Genomic DNA, 15,269 nt, shown 5'->3' with positions numbered 1-15,269 from the left:
TTTGATACTTGTGTAACAAACTATCTAGAACACTACTTTGGTGTGTCTAGAGTCTCTTTGATCTAGTGAAGTTTGGGAGCAGAAGTTCTCCCACAAGACGTACCGTGCCGAGGGCCGGGAACTCGTTAAATTGACTGTGTCATTGCTTTCAATTTAAAACCTAAATCTAAGACTAACTCAGAACCTAAGTAACCTAAGCTAAATTCTCTTACAGTATCAACTTTACGCAATATCAAATTTCTAGATGAAGGAGACACGGATCCGATTCTAACACCCTTATAAAAATATCGATCAACACATGTTCTTAAAAACACAACTTTTACGATAATCAGTTCGGTTAGTACAAAGCAATAAACGGATATTATGAGTTAAGACTGATAGAACAGTATTATATAAACTACGAATAACTGAATATTGTAAAGAATAAATTTGTAAAAAAAAAACCAATATTGTAAAGAATAAATTTGATAATATTATACCAAAAATTAAGAAAATGATGATACAACTGCAGAAGCGAGATATTATCTCTTTCCTTAACTCAAAATACGTTCCGTAGTGTGACGGTTCGATAATGTAATGAGTCCCAAGATACAACTACAAAAAAATTTCTGATTTGCGTCAGTCTATCAAAAATCTGGGGAAACTAGTTTTATGTGTACTCTGAGATCCAAATGAGAAATATCAAAAACGAAAATAGGAAACAAATAATGTGAGGAATTGTCGAGCAATAATTTTCTTTCCAATGTGTTATTTCGAATGAGCTTTCACATTCCTATTTAATTTCAAAAAGTTAATGGAACGTTGCATAGCCACTAGCCATGCATGAATGACAACGTATATATTGCTAATGCTATTAAGTACAGTAATGTTATTGATTCTCCATGACTCACGTTTCACAAGTAATAATTGGCTTTGACCAAATCAATTCAAACCAATAAATACTTTCTATGGGTTTACATTTTTCATGCTCATATAAACATAAAATATTGTTTATGTATATATTTAAATTTAAACTCATACATCCAAAAATGATTCTTTTGCTAAATTTTTCTATTTAGTCAAATTTAAATTTTGCATGTCATTCATTTGGACTTCCATTTCTCACTCAACACAACTCTGATTTTGACAATCAAACACATTAACTCATAGTGTTCACATTAACGATTACATCTGGTCCAAATTTCGGTTTTTCCGACAGACGTCTCCATCGAAAAACCCATCGAAAAATGGTCTGCACCACTTTGTCAAAAACGAGTTCCAACACCTTTTTGGATTTCTAACAATATGTGATTTTAAAAAAAAAATCTAAAATACAATAATACCAAAATTTTACATTCAATCAGAGCTGGCAAGATATTCGACACTTAAATTTTTTTTTAATGATTTGATTCATTTTTGACAAACACTGATTTTTTATATTTATTTTGCTCCAATAATTTACGGATATAAATATTTTTATTAAATTAAAAAAAATAGTGAATCAAATAAAATTTAGTGAATAATATGCCCAGCCCAATATATAGACCATACATGTATGCTTCCTCAGACCTTGGATCGGAATATAGCTATAAAAAATATTAACTGTAGATATCTTTTTGGTTCAACTAAGTCTTTTGTTGAGGCTTCGTAAAAGTTTTGTAATTTTTAACTTGATTTCAAAGGTTTGATTAGGTAAAGCCGCCAGAGGTTCCTTCCATTTTGTACCAAGAAACTAAATGATTTAAAACCCTTACCGGTTTATTATATATGTTGTTTAATTTAATTTAAACGTATTTGTCTACAATGTCGAAAGTTGGTGTGCATGTAGACCATGCACCATCCCTAATCGCATCAGCAATTATTGAACGTATAAACAATTATATTTTTATTTTAGAATCCAAACAGTTCGTACGTAGAGAAACACTGTAAAACTTAGGCCTGGGCGTTCGGATATCCGTTGGCATTCGGATCGAGTTTTTCGAGTTTTTGGATTTTCGGGTTTATGCTTCTAGGTTTCATACTAAAATTTTATTAGTACGGATCGGATTCGGATAATAACACTTCGGGTTCGGTTCAAAATTGTATTGCATCATAAAACCCATAAAGTAATCATATATCGTACGGATTCGGGTTATATCGGTTCGGTTCGGATATAGCCAAAGTAAAAAACAAAATTTTTGAAGTAAAACATAAAGAAAAACATCTAAATTAAATAAAAATTAATCTATCACATATAAAATTGATAAAATAATAATAAAATGTTAAATCAAGCATGAAAACAAACATCATTTGTAAAAAAATATGTATTTCCTTATAGAGAGTAGACTTTTTATTTCAATGAGCAAATTATAAAATACTTATTTATAACTAATTGTGTACTTAAAGCATTTATTAAAATTTTAATATTTATTATTATATATAATATTACCACAAATATTGAATTTAATAATTGGAATACTTATATATATTTCAAAATATTTATATTGACTATTAATTTTGGATTTTTCGGGTTACCCGTTCGGGTTCGGTTAATAACACTTCGGGTTCGGATATTTTTTGTACCACCCTACAAGATCCGTTCGGATATTTTTACGTTTCGGGTCGAATAACAGGTCGAATTTTTTGGTTCGGGTTTGGTTCGGATTTCGGATTCCGGATTTTATGGCCATGCCTATGTAAAATTATAAACATAAGACAGAGTTCGTACGTATAATCACAGCAGCGTAATGTACTGTATCTCCTCTCTCTCTTGTGGCAGATGTTGGCAGAGCCAAATAGAGCTTAGTCATTTATTCACCGCAAGTAGTTTAATTTTAGCGTTATATTTTGGTCGTCTCAAGATATTGTACTATCTCTCTTTATTCTCTTTTTATCATACTGATTTTGCTCTCTGTTGAAATCATTGGAGACTTGGATTATAGTTTTTTTTTTTTTGAAGACTTAAAGTATATGTATTACATAGTTCAAGTCTGTGAATATCTGGAGTGTAGAACCAAGCTAGCGAGGACTAAACCCACCTCCATCGGGGGATTCTTAAGAGGAGTTTCAACCAAAAGGAAAAAAAAAAATGAGAAAAGCAGAAAAAAGAAAGAACCGGGTCTTAAATTGGGATTTATAGGATTGGTAAGGAACCCTTGCATGGCAAAATCCTATTCGACCAACCCTTAATTGCTTTCCCTTCTTCGCCGCGGCGAAAACCATTGACGATGAACGGAGATGTCCATGAAGTTGAGCGAGGATTTCACCAAGAAGCTGGGATTTTCAGAAGAGGGTGAAGAAATTCGAAAACTCGAGAGATCTTGGAGTAAACTTGAAGATTCCGTCGAATTCGACTAGGAAGAGGAAGAAGAGTTCTCGTTTGCTTTTTAAAACGCGGAAGGATCTCCAATAACCGCCGAAGAAGCTTTCGAGGATGGTTAGATCCGTCCTGTCTTCCCTCTCTTCAACTGCGATCTCCTTTTCGATCAAAACGACGGAGTTTCAGAGACCGACGACGAGGAGATTAACCGGCCGCGTCTTAGAAAAGTGTTCGTGGAATCTCACATTCCAACTAAAAAGGTACGACCTTTATTCAGTTTCTGTGGGAATCTCACATTGCAATTTGTGTCCATGATCATTGTTTCGTTTCCTGACATCTACTTGTCCTTGGTGGAAATGGGTTTGTGGGATCACATGTCTGAAAAGAAGCTTTAGATCGCGGCTTATCTGTCTCTAGCCTTAGCAGGTACTCTGTTTTCTTTAGGGTCTTCTGGATCGAAAGAGCTGGTTGTGATGATGAGTGTGTTATCCTTGTCACTGCTACAGAGGTTTAACTCCACTTTTTATCTTCATTTCTTTTGTAAAGTGTTGTTTTTATATTGTCTTTTGTTGTGTGTTTGTTTGTTATTCAGTCTCCTGATGATATGAAGTCTATGGCTGTTGAAGCTATTCTTCTTCTGCAAGAGAAGATAAATGATGATGATGAGGAGACTGTTAAGATGCAACTTCTTGTTCCTTCCAGGGTTATTGGATGTGTTATAGGTAGAAGCGGCTCCGTCAATGCCAGTATCCGTATCTCGAAAGGGAATAACGATGATCTTGTTGAGGTTATTATGATCCTTACCAAAGTTCAAATCTTTTCTCCTTCTCCTTTTGTATCTTCTGTTCCAGAATATGCTTCTATAGATTTTGATCAGAGGCGAGAGACATGGGAAAGCAGCTTGGGAATGGTTTCTTCAGACAGATTCTATGGTTATGAAAGTAGTTTCCCGGTAAGCTCACATTTTGAGTTCTTCTGATTCTCTTGGTCGCCGATGTCATACTCATGTCTTAGTTTAATTCATAAACAGGCAAGAGATCGTGGTTTGGTATCAGTCAGTCCATACTCATATGGAGGGTAAGTTTTGCAAACTACACAAATTGTTTAAAACTTTTTTTTTCTCGTGTATTAGTTTTTGTTCGTCTTCTCAAATACTTGTAAAAATCTAAAACATTTTCATCTTACCAATTGGTTCAATTTCTAAAAAAAAAAATTAAGAACCTCATAGGGGTTTTTCCATTGGACCTTCTCAAAACTAATTACAATACTAAGGGTTCTAAACTATTTAAAGTACACAATTGATAATTAAATTAATTTTAAGAACCCATTAAAGACTCTAACCAATTGACGGGCTCTAAATTGGACCCATTAAGGAGGGGAAGGGGTCTTTGTGCCCGGTCTCGTATGGGTGATGAGGAAGTGGACCTATTTTGAAGTTGTTGACCTAAATTGGACCCATTATTTAAAACATAATGCGCTGTCTGTTTCTCCTATACATGTTTGTATTCCCTCCACAGATTTGAATTTCCCCGAAATAAACTTCACTATATAAGGTGTCTAGAACAAACTTTAATCCTAAATTAAAGTACCAAATATAGTTAAAAAATTAGATTTTAAAATAAATTATATTTCATTTGTTTCACAATATATGATGTTTTACCTCAATGTATATATATTAAAAACCTAAATTTTCTAGAAAGTATCACTGAGTATAATTTTAAATTAAATTAATTATTTAATTATAAATAAGATATAGTAAAAAATACAATTGCTTATACAAATTTGATAAAATTAATATATTCTAGATATTTGAAAATATTCTATACTGTGAAAAAACAACAATTTCAAAAACATATATACTGAAAAAGAGAAAATATGTTGTGATCTAATGTCATTTATTTCCTTAACAAATTCCTTTTTAAAGTATAAAAAGCTAGTTTCTAATGATTGCTCTTTCGAACAATCACTTTTCGAATTTCCACATTGTGGCTACATTAGATCTTTTCGTTTGTAAACAATTTTTTTTTGTCATTAACAAACAGACTCAACTAAGACAAATTATTTTGTGAAACATAAAGGGTTTTTAGTAATTTAAACCTCTAAATATTTTTAGACCGGATAAAAAACCTCCAACTATATTTTTATGTTTTTAAACTTTCAACTATTAAACTGTTAATGTCATTAACCTTCCGTTAACAAAATAATTTTTCTTTAGCAGAGATCCATTAAAATGAAATGTGGCGTTTCATATAATCAGAAAAACGACAAGAGATGCTTATAATTAACTTATATTTTAGTGATTTAAACCTCCAACTATTTTTAAATCGGATAGAAAACCCTCAACTATAATTTTATGTTTTTAAACCCTCAACTATTAAATCTTTAATAGTTTTAACCCTCCGTAAATAATGTTTTTTTTTTCTGAACAATGATCCGTTAAATTGAAACGCAGTGTTTCATTTAATCACAGAAAATGTCACAAAATGTTTTAAACCTCTTTAATCAATGGGCATGAACATTCACAATTCATCCCCAAATAAAATAATAAGGTTATTCTTCATTTTCAAGAACCATCAAAAATGAACTAAGTAAAAAACTCAGTTATTTCTAATTTTAGTTTTTGTTTTTCTGTTCATTTATTTATCAAAAAGATGTATTTTAGATTGTTAATTAACTTAGGTTATCCATTTCTTCACACTCAAAATTTTACGTAGAATTCACATTTTTGATAAATTCTAGATAAAATTTCGAGTGTGAAGAAATGTATAAGCTAGGTTAAACATTACAAAATTCACATTTTTGATAAATAAATAAATAAACATGAGAAAAAATAATGTTAGAAACAAATAATTTTTTTTTTTTTTATCTCAACTTTTAAATAGTATTCTTCTTCCTTTTTCTAACCTTCTTTTTAAAAGTTGAGATAAATAAAAAAACTTTATTTGTTTCTAACCTTATTTTTTCTCATGTTTATTTATTTATTTATGAAAAATGTGAATGTTGTAATGATTCCTAGCCTATACATCTCTTCAAATTTGAAATTTTATCTAGAATTTATCAAAAAAGTGAATTCTAGGTACAATTTTGAGTGAGAAGAGATGGATAACCTAAGTTAATTAACAATCCAAAATTCATCTTTTTGATAAATAAATGAATAGAAAAGCAAAAACTAAGATTAAAAATAACTGAGTTTTTTACTTATCTCATTTTCGATGGTTCTTGAAAATGAAGAAAAACCCTTTTTTTTTGGATGAATTGTGATTGTTCATGCCCACTGATAAAAGGGGTTTAAAGCATTTTGTGACATCTGTGATTAAATGAAACATTGCGTTTCGATTTAACGGATCACTGTTCAGAAAAAAAAAACATTTTTTTATGGAAGGTTAAAGCCGTTAAAGATTTAATAGTTGAGGGTTTAAAAACATAAAATTATAGTTGGGGGTTTTCCATCCGATTTAAAAATAGTTGGAGGTTTAAATCCCTAAAATATAAGTTAATTATAAGCATCTCTTGTCGTTTTCTGATTATATGAAACACCGCGTTTCATTTTAACGGATCTCTGTTAAGGAAAAACGATTTTGTTAACGACATTAACGGTTTAATAGTTAAAGGTTTAAAATCATAAAAATATAGTTGGAGGTTTTCTATCCGATCTAAAAATAATTGTTGGAGGTTTAAATGACTAAAAAAGCAAATTTATTATGAAATGAGGAGCTTCGCGGGTGTATTATCATTTTCTACGTTCACTAGTAATGCTACCGTTACTCGCGCCACACTTTCAAGATTTCTGCTGTACAATTTGATTCACATTAACCCGACTGAACACACTCTCAATATAACATCAATCTACCAACCATGAACCATACCGCCATAACTGCAACAACTTATACTCCAATTGCATGAGTAGCTTTGATTTTCTAAAAGTTCCACTAAACATACAAACACCATTAATTTCCTGGGATACGAGGTCCCCTAGCTAGCTTCTGACTATTTAAGACAAAAGCAAAATGGACCTCGCAGATTGCCATCAAAAAAACAAATACAAGAAATATCATGCTTCCAAATTTAATAAAAGATTGAGAAATGACCATTTTAAGATTTTACAACTTTTATTTTATTTTTGACCAACATTGAAGAATATTTCATCTTAGTATTCAGTGAAAATGAAATGACCCCTACAGTTAGATCGAGCCCCCCTATAGTTAGATCGAGGCCCCCTAGGAAGCTCTGTCTCTCTGGACACAATATATAATGAAAGAGGATTTTCATTGCCATCTCCCTTTCACTCAGTCTTCTAAATATTTTAAAATTGTCTCATACATCATCAGTTTCTCACATTTTCTTCTTCCACCTGCATTCATGGATTCAACATACCGACACCAGCGTCACAACTCTGATGGTCCATCTCTTACTAAATTACATAGATATTCCATTTTACATCTAAAACCATTCCATTATCCAATAACAAGCTAGTCTCGATAACGAGACTGAAATAGTATATTGTATTGGAGATTCAAGTATATGGTCACATGCATATATTATTAAATTATGGTGTGATTACTGTAAAGATAAAAATATATAAAAGTGAATAAGTGCGTATCAATGCACAGTGTGTAGCGCGGAGTGGAAATTCATGAATATGAGCCAACAAGAGGAAGATCTCATCTTAAGAATGTACAGACTCGTCGGCGACAGGTATATTTATCTTCTTTTCTTTCTCTTCCAAAATCATGTATAATGACTTTACCACAACACATGTGACATACGAGATACGATCATATGTTCCTAGTTCCTACTCTTGATTAATTCAGTGTTATCTTAATAATATACCAGAGATTCCCGCGTGGATATTAGTTCTTACATTTTTATACGTTGATATTTATTTTTCATAACTAGTGTTATATATTTTAGATGAATTGTAATATAACTAATTGTGTTCAAAAGACATGGACCGAATCGGATACTATGATTACTTTTAGTACAAATATCCGATCCCGTTTCAGATACATTTGTTATTTAGATATTTTTAAGTTCCTATACATCATAACCGAACTCATTCAGATCCAAAAAGACCCAACTCAAAACCCACACATAAATTTATAATATTTAAGCGTGACCTAACTTCATAACAAAAACAAAAAGATGATACCCGAAAAGAACAATCCGTTCCTACATGGATTGTCATTGTTCATACCTAACTGATTTTATAAACTAATAAAAAGACTTTTTCTATGTGTTTGGCTAAATTAACTTAAATAAAAAGATTTTATTTAGTAAAATAATTATATAGAGTGAAAAATTAAGTGACAATAAATGTAATACATTTTATTATTTTGATTTAAGTTATTATTCTATTCACAAAAACATGTCTTTGAATTATGTTTTTGGCTACGTAATTTTCCACTGATTGAAACTAAAATTAAAAAAAAAAGTTTTAGTAAAAAAACTAATCCAAACGTTTAATCATATGCAAAACATAATTATTTTACATTTTTGATTTTATAATTGGCACACAATTAATGTTGATTAACTATTAAATAAAAATCTGCACCATTATTATTATACTAATATAATTAAGGATGTGATGTATTGTTAAGGTAATACGTATAATTAATGAAATTATTAAAATGAGTGAAATATGAAAAAAAAAATTAATGTAATTATATAAATGAAATTATTAAAAATATATTATACTTCTTTTTTATATTGTTATCCATATTTTCAAACAATTCTTATTTATACTGCTATTTATTTTTCAAAATAGTACCAAAAGATACATCAGTTTTAACAATATAAATATATGATTTATAGCTATGTCACTTTCTCTGGAATGACAAAATTAGCTTTCGTCCTTCGGGGACATCCGATAAAATTGGAACGATACAAAGAAGTATTTGGTTTACAGAGTTAATATGAGTATGTAAATGTTTGCTGTAAAAAAAAAAAAAAAAAGACAAAATTAGCTTTCGAAATACCGCTTGGCCTCCTCATCGTTCCAATTACCCTAAATCAAGAAATATGAAAATGAAAGAGCATTATAGGTATATATATATATATATATATATCTATATATATAGTTGATACAGTGAGGTTCACAGGGATATAGTAAAATGTGTATTCCATTGATATATAAATATGAAACTTTTACTCATTCCGTCTCAAATTAAATATTGTTTTAATTTTTTATTTGATTTATTTATTTATTCTATTCTTAGTTAAATCTAAAATAAATTCTTTACGTTTCAAAATTAAATTGTCGCTCTAAAAATAATTTTATTAATAATTTTGTTTCTGACTGAATTAATAAAATAATAAATTTTATTGAATTTTAATAATCAAAAAAGGATAAAATTAATAAAAACTTAAAACTATGTATAAACTGAGATAGAGAGATTATATATTTGTAACGATGGTGGATAAAAATATTTTTGGAACAATAATAATAACAGGTGGGAAACCATAGCAGGAAGAGTACCTGGACGAGAGACGGGAGATAGAGAGAGATTTGAAGACACACACTTCTTCCTTCCATCTTCTAGATCAAACGCAATGGTTTCTTTACTTTCTTCATAAGATCTTCTACAACTTTTATTTCTTTTTGGTTCAGAACTAGAATATTTGTACATATGATAGGCATTTTCAGTGGTGCTTTTAAGAAAGATCATTTAGTAAGCTGATAGAACAATAAACATATGAACGTTTTCTTTTGTCTAAGTGGTGCTTTTAAAGAGAGATACATCCATTAATTCATTCTCCCACTCTTCTTTTCACTTCAAATTTATTACCAAACCGGATTAAACCACCAGTAATTAATTAACTGAACAAAACTTTCTGGCTCAAACTCGGAGTAAACAAGTGTTGGTGGAGGACAGAGCCTGTTTCACTTATTAAGTTGAGTTGAAGAAGCTATAACCTAAAGCCGTATCCACATTCATGTGTAGGTGATTAGTTACTTTGTAGGGTCATGATGAAGCGTATTGGCGATGCAGAGCATACTTGACTACTTCATAGAATGAAATCACTATCCCAACTGATGGTCCTGCACGTGCCACCCTTGGACCTATTCCCGTAAACAGTCCTCTCATCCCTCCATCCCTGTGTGTTCAGTATATATATTGTTAAGTCTTTGTTTCAATTCAAACTATAAACAGAGCTGCCTTTACTAAGCAAATAACAATGGAATCTTTCAAAATATACGCATACATACCTCCAAACTTCTATGAGTGTCTGTCGTGTCGTCATTCTCATTGCCCTACAAGGGTCCTTCTGAATTTATGGAAAATGGGCGAGACATAAGTATGGTGTTGTGATGAGAATATAGACAATTTTTCTAGAGGACAAACCTCTATTTGTCTTCTTGTTTTTGCAACGTCAAAAGGACAAGTTGTAGCAGCTGCAATAGTTCCAGCTACAAAACCAGCGGAGAAGTTTGCACCGAGGATACCTAGAGCGTTTGTATCGTTTCCCACGATTCCAAGAAGCCTTCTTCTCATCTGCAACAAAAGGAGTAGGTCAAAACCAATTCAGTTTTATTGATTTACAAACATCTGTACAATGTTTAAAAAGTTGTCAAAATAGCTTACTGGCTCGAGAGTAGCCCAGCAGATTGCTGAGAATGGAACATCACGGGCTAGCTGTGCACCCAAGCCTCTCCATAGAACACGATAGTTGTGCACTGTCACAGTGAACACATATAACAAAGACTCAGTAACTAAATAAGAACCCAAGCCTATCAATGAAGAGATATGCATAAGAGAGGGCAAACATGAATCGATTATAGGAGCAACTTACAACTGTTTTGAAGGTTATTTACAGTCCTGACTTCAGAGACTACACCAACCAATGTTTTAAGAACTCCAGGAGGCTTCTTCATACCGGCTTTGGCTTCTTTGAAAGCCTAGTCAGAGAAAGAAGGTACTCCATTGAGAAAGTATAGGACACATTCCAGAGTTAGAGAAACCTATGCAGACAAAACTTATACCTGCATACGGGTTCTTGCAAGTTCAATAGGATAGCAGACTGTACAAGCTAAGGATCTAGCCAATGCCCCAGCCACAAGAGGCACAAAGATAGTTGTAGCAGGAGCATTCTCCCTAGACAATTCTTCCAACCGGTTCCGAAACATATCATAGAACGGGAGATAAATCCCAACCTGTGCAGAAACTTGACGTGTTCACTGATCCAAACAAAGAGATCCCACAAATAAGAGAGCATACCATAGGCACAGCTAAGGCAAGACCAGCGTTAGTCCCTCTCCACAGGCGTCCCATCCCCTCCTGCGTTAGTTAAAAGAGAAATAAGAATCATTCTAGCTAACAGGCGGCGGCACACTCACCTGACGTATGATCTTGGTGAAGACATCAAACGTTCCTTTGTACTGGAAACAATCCGGCGGGCAAATGGAGACAGTACCCTGAACACCAGCGCGTGCACACGAAGGAGAACATCTCAAGTCTGCAAACATCTAAACCGCATAAAGAAAACGATTACAAATTAATATCGGAAAGCATTCTCCTTTAAACCAACTATGAATAATTCAGACACAATACCATGTTTGGTCCAAAGAACGCCATGCGGCCAATGTCGTAGCTGAGAGGGTGAGAGTAAGAAACTCCAGCAGCTTGAGCTTGTAATCGAGTCTGACGACAAAATCAACAGAGTAAAAAAGCATGAAACTTTCCGGCGGTTTTAGTAACTAACAACAAACGAAAGAACCAACCTTGACGACGTCGAGAGGATTTAGAATAACGGCGGAGAGAAAAGCAGCTCCGGCGGCGGAGAAAACCCTTTCCGTCAAACCTAGCTTATCCTCCGGCGAAGCCTTCTCCAATTGAGGCATGGAAACTGTTTTCGGACAGAGGATTTCAAACCCGGTGGTCGAACCTTTGGTCGGAAAGTCAAGGACTTTTGTTTCCGCCGGGGACGACGACGACGAGGGGATCTCCGAAGCAACCCAGAGATTCTCTGCCTCGCCCATTGTAGCTTTCTTCTGAATCTAACCGCCGGAAAGAGATTCGATTTAGATCAATCAAAGACCTCGGAGAAGATGAGTTTTTTTTTTCCAGATTCCTTGGAGAAGAGGAAACAAGAGGAGAGAGAGAGAGAGAGAGAGAAAATAAGGCAAAACTAAAACCCACGAAGAAACCCTAATGCGTTCAACGCTGCGTTCTGGGAAAGGTCTTCAGATTACTAAACCCGTAATCGAACCGAACAAACCGATTAGTTTGACTTCTAATTTGTGTGAAATGTTGTGGAGATGCAAAACTGAATGTGTGTTTTTAGCTTTCGTCAATAAGAACGGGTCGAGAGAATTTTTCGTTTTTGTAGTTGTAGGGGTTCCACAATGTGTATATTTGCTACGCTTCTAGAAAAAAGAAATATTTGGTGGTCAAGAGGTCTACAAAGTGGCAATCCACGTGTCGACAATTCCACCAAATACGCTCCTTACATATGTGTTTGGTCCACAAAGTGGTATCTAGCAGGGTTTATATTGCCACCATACATTATAAGAGAGGTGGTGGTTCAAATATGGGAAGAGGACAACAAGGTAACGTGCGGAGGAGGGCTTCCTCAAACTGGCCATCTCCAGTTATTCCATTCAACATGGGCCAAACTAGTCAGACAAGTTTCCAAATCTATGATGCCACAGTTCCTTTATTCATCCATGTTTGAGGTTAGGCCTTGGATGAAACTGAGTCATTCTGGAATTCCATATCACATGACTAATGCTGAGAGGTTATCCGGTCACCTTCCCCCACTCGGATGGTGTTATGGGTTCTTTTGAGAAGTGAAATGATATATAGATCTGAGATAAATGTATACAAACTTGAGAGAATTACTCTAGGGCATCTCTTTCCCTTTTACACGTTTGATCAAATCTCTTGATACTCTCAATAACAAACTTCACTCGTTTATTTAAAAGACAAAAAGTAAACACACGCATCTCGTGGGGACGTTAGCCGTTAACTCCAGCCCATCAACGTCACAACGGCGTTTATTCTTTATTCCCTTCCTTCCTCATAAAGCAGCCAGTCATGTAGCAGCTGCAGACACATCACACTCTGCACTTGATTCCCTCTGATCCTTTCCTTTCTTCTTTCTCCCGTACGTGTAAAGCAAAGGCGGTCGCACGGCCTCACGACTAACATTACCCCCCGCTGCCAAATTGACCTTGTCGTCAAGGTCAAACTCAGGGAACTGACCTTGAATAACCTTCTTCCATTCCCATGAACTCTCATACTCTGGGAGCCCCTTCCAGTGAATTAACACTTCCTCCTGTCCTGACAAAGGGCTGACTCGAAATCCCAAAACCGCTGCTGGCTGTACCTCCAAAACCCCTTCCGAAGTGAGCTGAACCGGTAATGGAGCTACTGGCTGCTCGTTGCCAATGGCCTTCTTCAACTGAGACACATGAAAGGTATTGTGTATCTTAGCCTCCTCAGGTAGCTTGAGGCGATACGCTACTTCCCCTACTCTCGCAACCACTTCAAATGGTCCGTAGAAGCGCGCAGAAAGTTTCTCATTAACTCTGTGTGCAAGCGACTGTTGGCGATAGGGCCTGATCTTCAAGTAGACCATATCACCCACATCGAAGACTACCTCATTGCGGTGATTATCCACCTGTTTCTTCATCATCTGCTGCGCCTTCAGAATGTGCTCCTTGATAATTACCAACACTGCATCACGTTCCAGTAACTTGTGTTCCAAGTCAGCATTCGTAGTTGATCCCTGCTCGTACTTGACGATGGCAGGAGGGTCACGACCGTAAACTGCCTTAAATGGAGTCATCTTGATAGCAGAGTGGAAAGAGGAGTTATAGCAGAGCTCCGCCCATGGTAAGAACTTCGCCCACGCCTTTGGTTTGTCACTTGCGAAGCAACGAAGGTATGTCTCGAGGCCACGGTTCGTCACCTCCGTCTGCCCATCAGTCTGTGGGTGGTACGCAGTGCTCATGCATAACGCCGTTCCTGACAGACGAAATAGTTCCCTCCAAAACTGACTGGTGAAAACTCTATCACGGTTCAAAACAATCGTCTTTGGGAAACCATGTAGTTTGATCACCTCCTGAACAAACAGCAGTGCCACTTCTGTCGCTGTGAACGGATGGCGAAGCTTAATGTAGTGAGCGTACTTTGATAGTCTGTCGATCACCACTAGAACTGAATTGTACCCCTCTGATCGCGGTAACCCTTCCACAAAGTCCATAGCCACATCCTCCCATATCGCGTTCGGAATACTAAGTGGCTGCAACAACCCTCCTGGAGCTAAGGTGGAATATTTGTGTCTCTGACACACCGCACATGCTGCCACATACTGCTTGATGTCATTCATCATTCCGGCCCAATAGAATACTTCACTTACCCTTCTCTGAGTTCTCTGTACCCTCGCCATGCCCGCCTGTGAGTCCATCATGGAGCTCCCGTAAGATCACTCCAATTAGTGGCGACTCCTTTGGTAATACTAACTTCCCGCAACGCAGTAATCTTCCCTGAACTATTGTGTAATCAGGATGACTACTGGGGTCGGACAACACATCACGCATTAGCTTCTGTAACCTTTCATCCTTTTCGAGTTCCTTCTCTACCTCCTGAAACTGAATGGTTGTGGGTACCGATAACGCCATTAACTCAGCAGCTACATCCCTCCTTGATAACGCATCTGCAGCCTTATTCTCTAGTCCCGGCTTGTACTGGATGTCAAAATCGAACCCCAACAGCTTGGACAACCAACGCTGATATTCCAGGTTAATCTCACGCTGCTCCAATAAAAACTTCAAGCTCTTCTGATCAGTTCTCACAATGAACTTCCTACCCAACATATAATGCCTCCACTTTTGTATAGCAAACACTATAGCCATCAACTCGCGTTCATACACGGACTTCAACTGTTGCCTCTCTGAGAGAGCTTGACTGAAGAACACTATTGGTCTCTGGTTCTGCATCAACACTGCCCCCAACCCTTTCCCTGAAGCATCAGACTCAACCACAAACTG

General features: G+C 35.2%; 2 protein-coding genes across 4 annotated transcripts; one reads left to right on the top strand and one right to left on the bottom strand.

Moving 5' to 3' along the window:
• The first annotated feature begins 2,711 nt into the window (after positions 1-2,711).
• Positions 2,712-9,948, top strand: LOC106415688. 3 transcript variants are annotated; one of them, XM_013856448.3, is made up of 7 exons: positions 2,712-3,537; positions 3,722-3,785; positions 3,870-4,064; positions 4,144-4,229; positions 4,308-4,354; positions 7,888-7,972; positions 9,727-9,948. In XM_013856448.3, the coding sequence occupies exons 1-7, from the start codon at positions 3,392-3,394 to the stop codon at positions 9,848-9,850; spliced, it is 747 nt and encodes a 248-aa protein (XP_013711902.1). In that variant the 5' UTR covers positions 2,712-3,391; the 3' UTR covers positions 9,851-9,948. The 3 variants fall into 3 exon arrangements, with proteins under 3 accessions (XP_013711902.1, XP_048621753.1, XP_048621754.1); XM_048765796.1 differs by having other exon boundaries at positions 3,704-3,785; XM_048765797.1 differs by lacking the exon at positions 9,727-9,948 and having other exon boundaries at positions 3,704-3,785; positions 4,155-4,229; positions 7,888-8,111.
• A 90-nt stretch (positions 9,949-10,038) lies between these two features.
• On the bottom strand, positions 10,039-12,635 carry LOC106415687 (mitochondrial carrier protein MTM1). Its single transcript, XM_013856446.3, has 10 exons — positions 11,997-12,635; positions 11,827-11,916; positions 11,613-11,741; positions 11,494-11,553; positions 11,259-11,429; positions 11,069-11,174; positions 10,861-10,952; positions 10,621-10,770; positions 10,485-10,543; positions 10,039-10,372 (listed from the first exon to the last, which is right to left on the bottom strand). Exons 1-10 carry the CDS (start codon positions 12,252-12,254, stop codon positions 10,240-10,242), a joined length of 1,248 nt encoding a protein of 415 aa, XP_013711900.1. The 5' UTR covers positions 12,255-12,635; the 3' UTR covers positions 10,039-10,239.
• Positions 12,636-15,269: the final 2,634 nt, after the last annotated feature.

The sequence above is a fragment of the Brassica napus genome, chromosome C8 (genome assembly GCF_020379485.1).
Source record: "Brassica napus cultivar Da-Ae chromosome C8, Da-Ae, whole genome shotgun sequence".
NCBI lineage: Eukaryota > Viridiplantae > Streptophyta > Magnoliopsida > Brassicales > Brassicaceae > Brassica > Brassica napus.
This window is presented reverse-complemented; position numbering and strand designations above follow the sequence as displayed.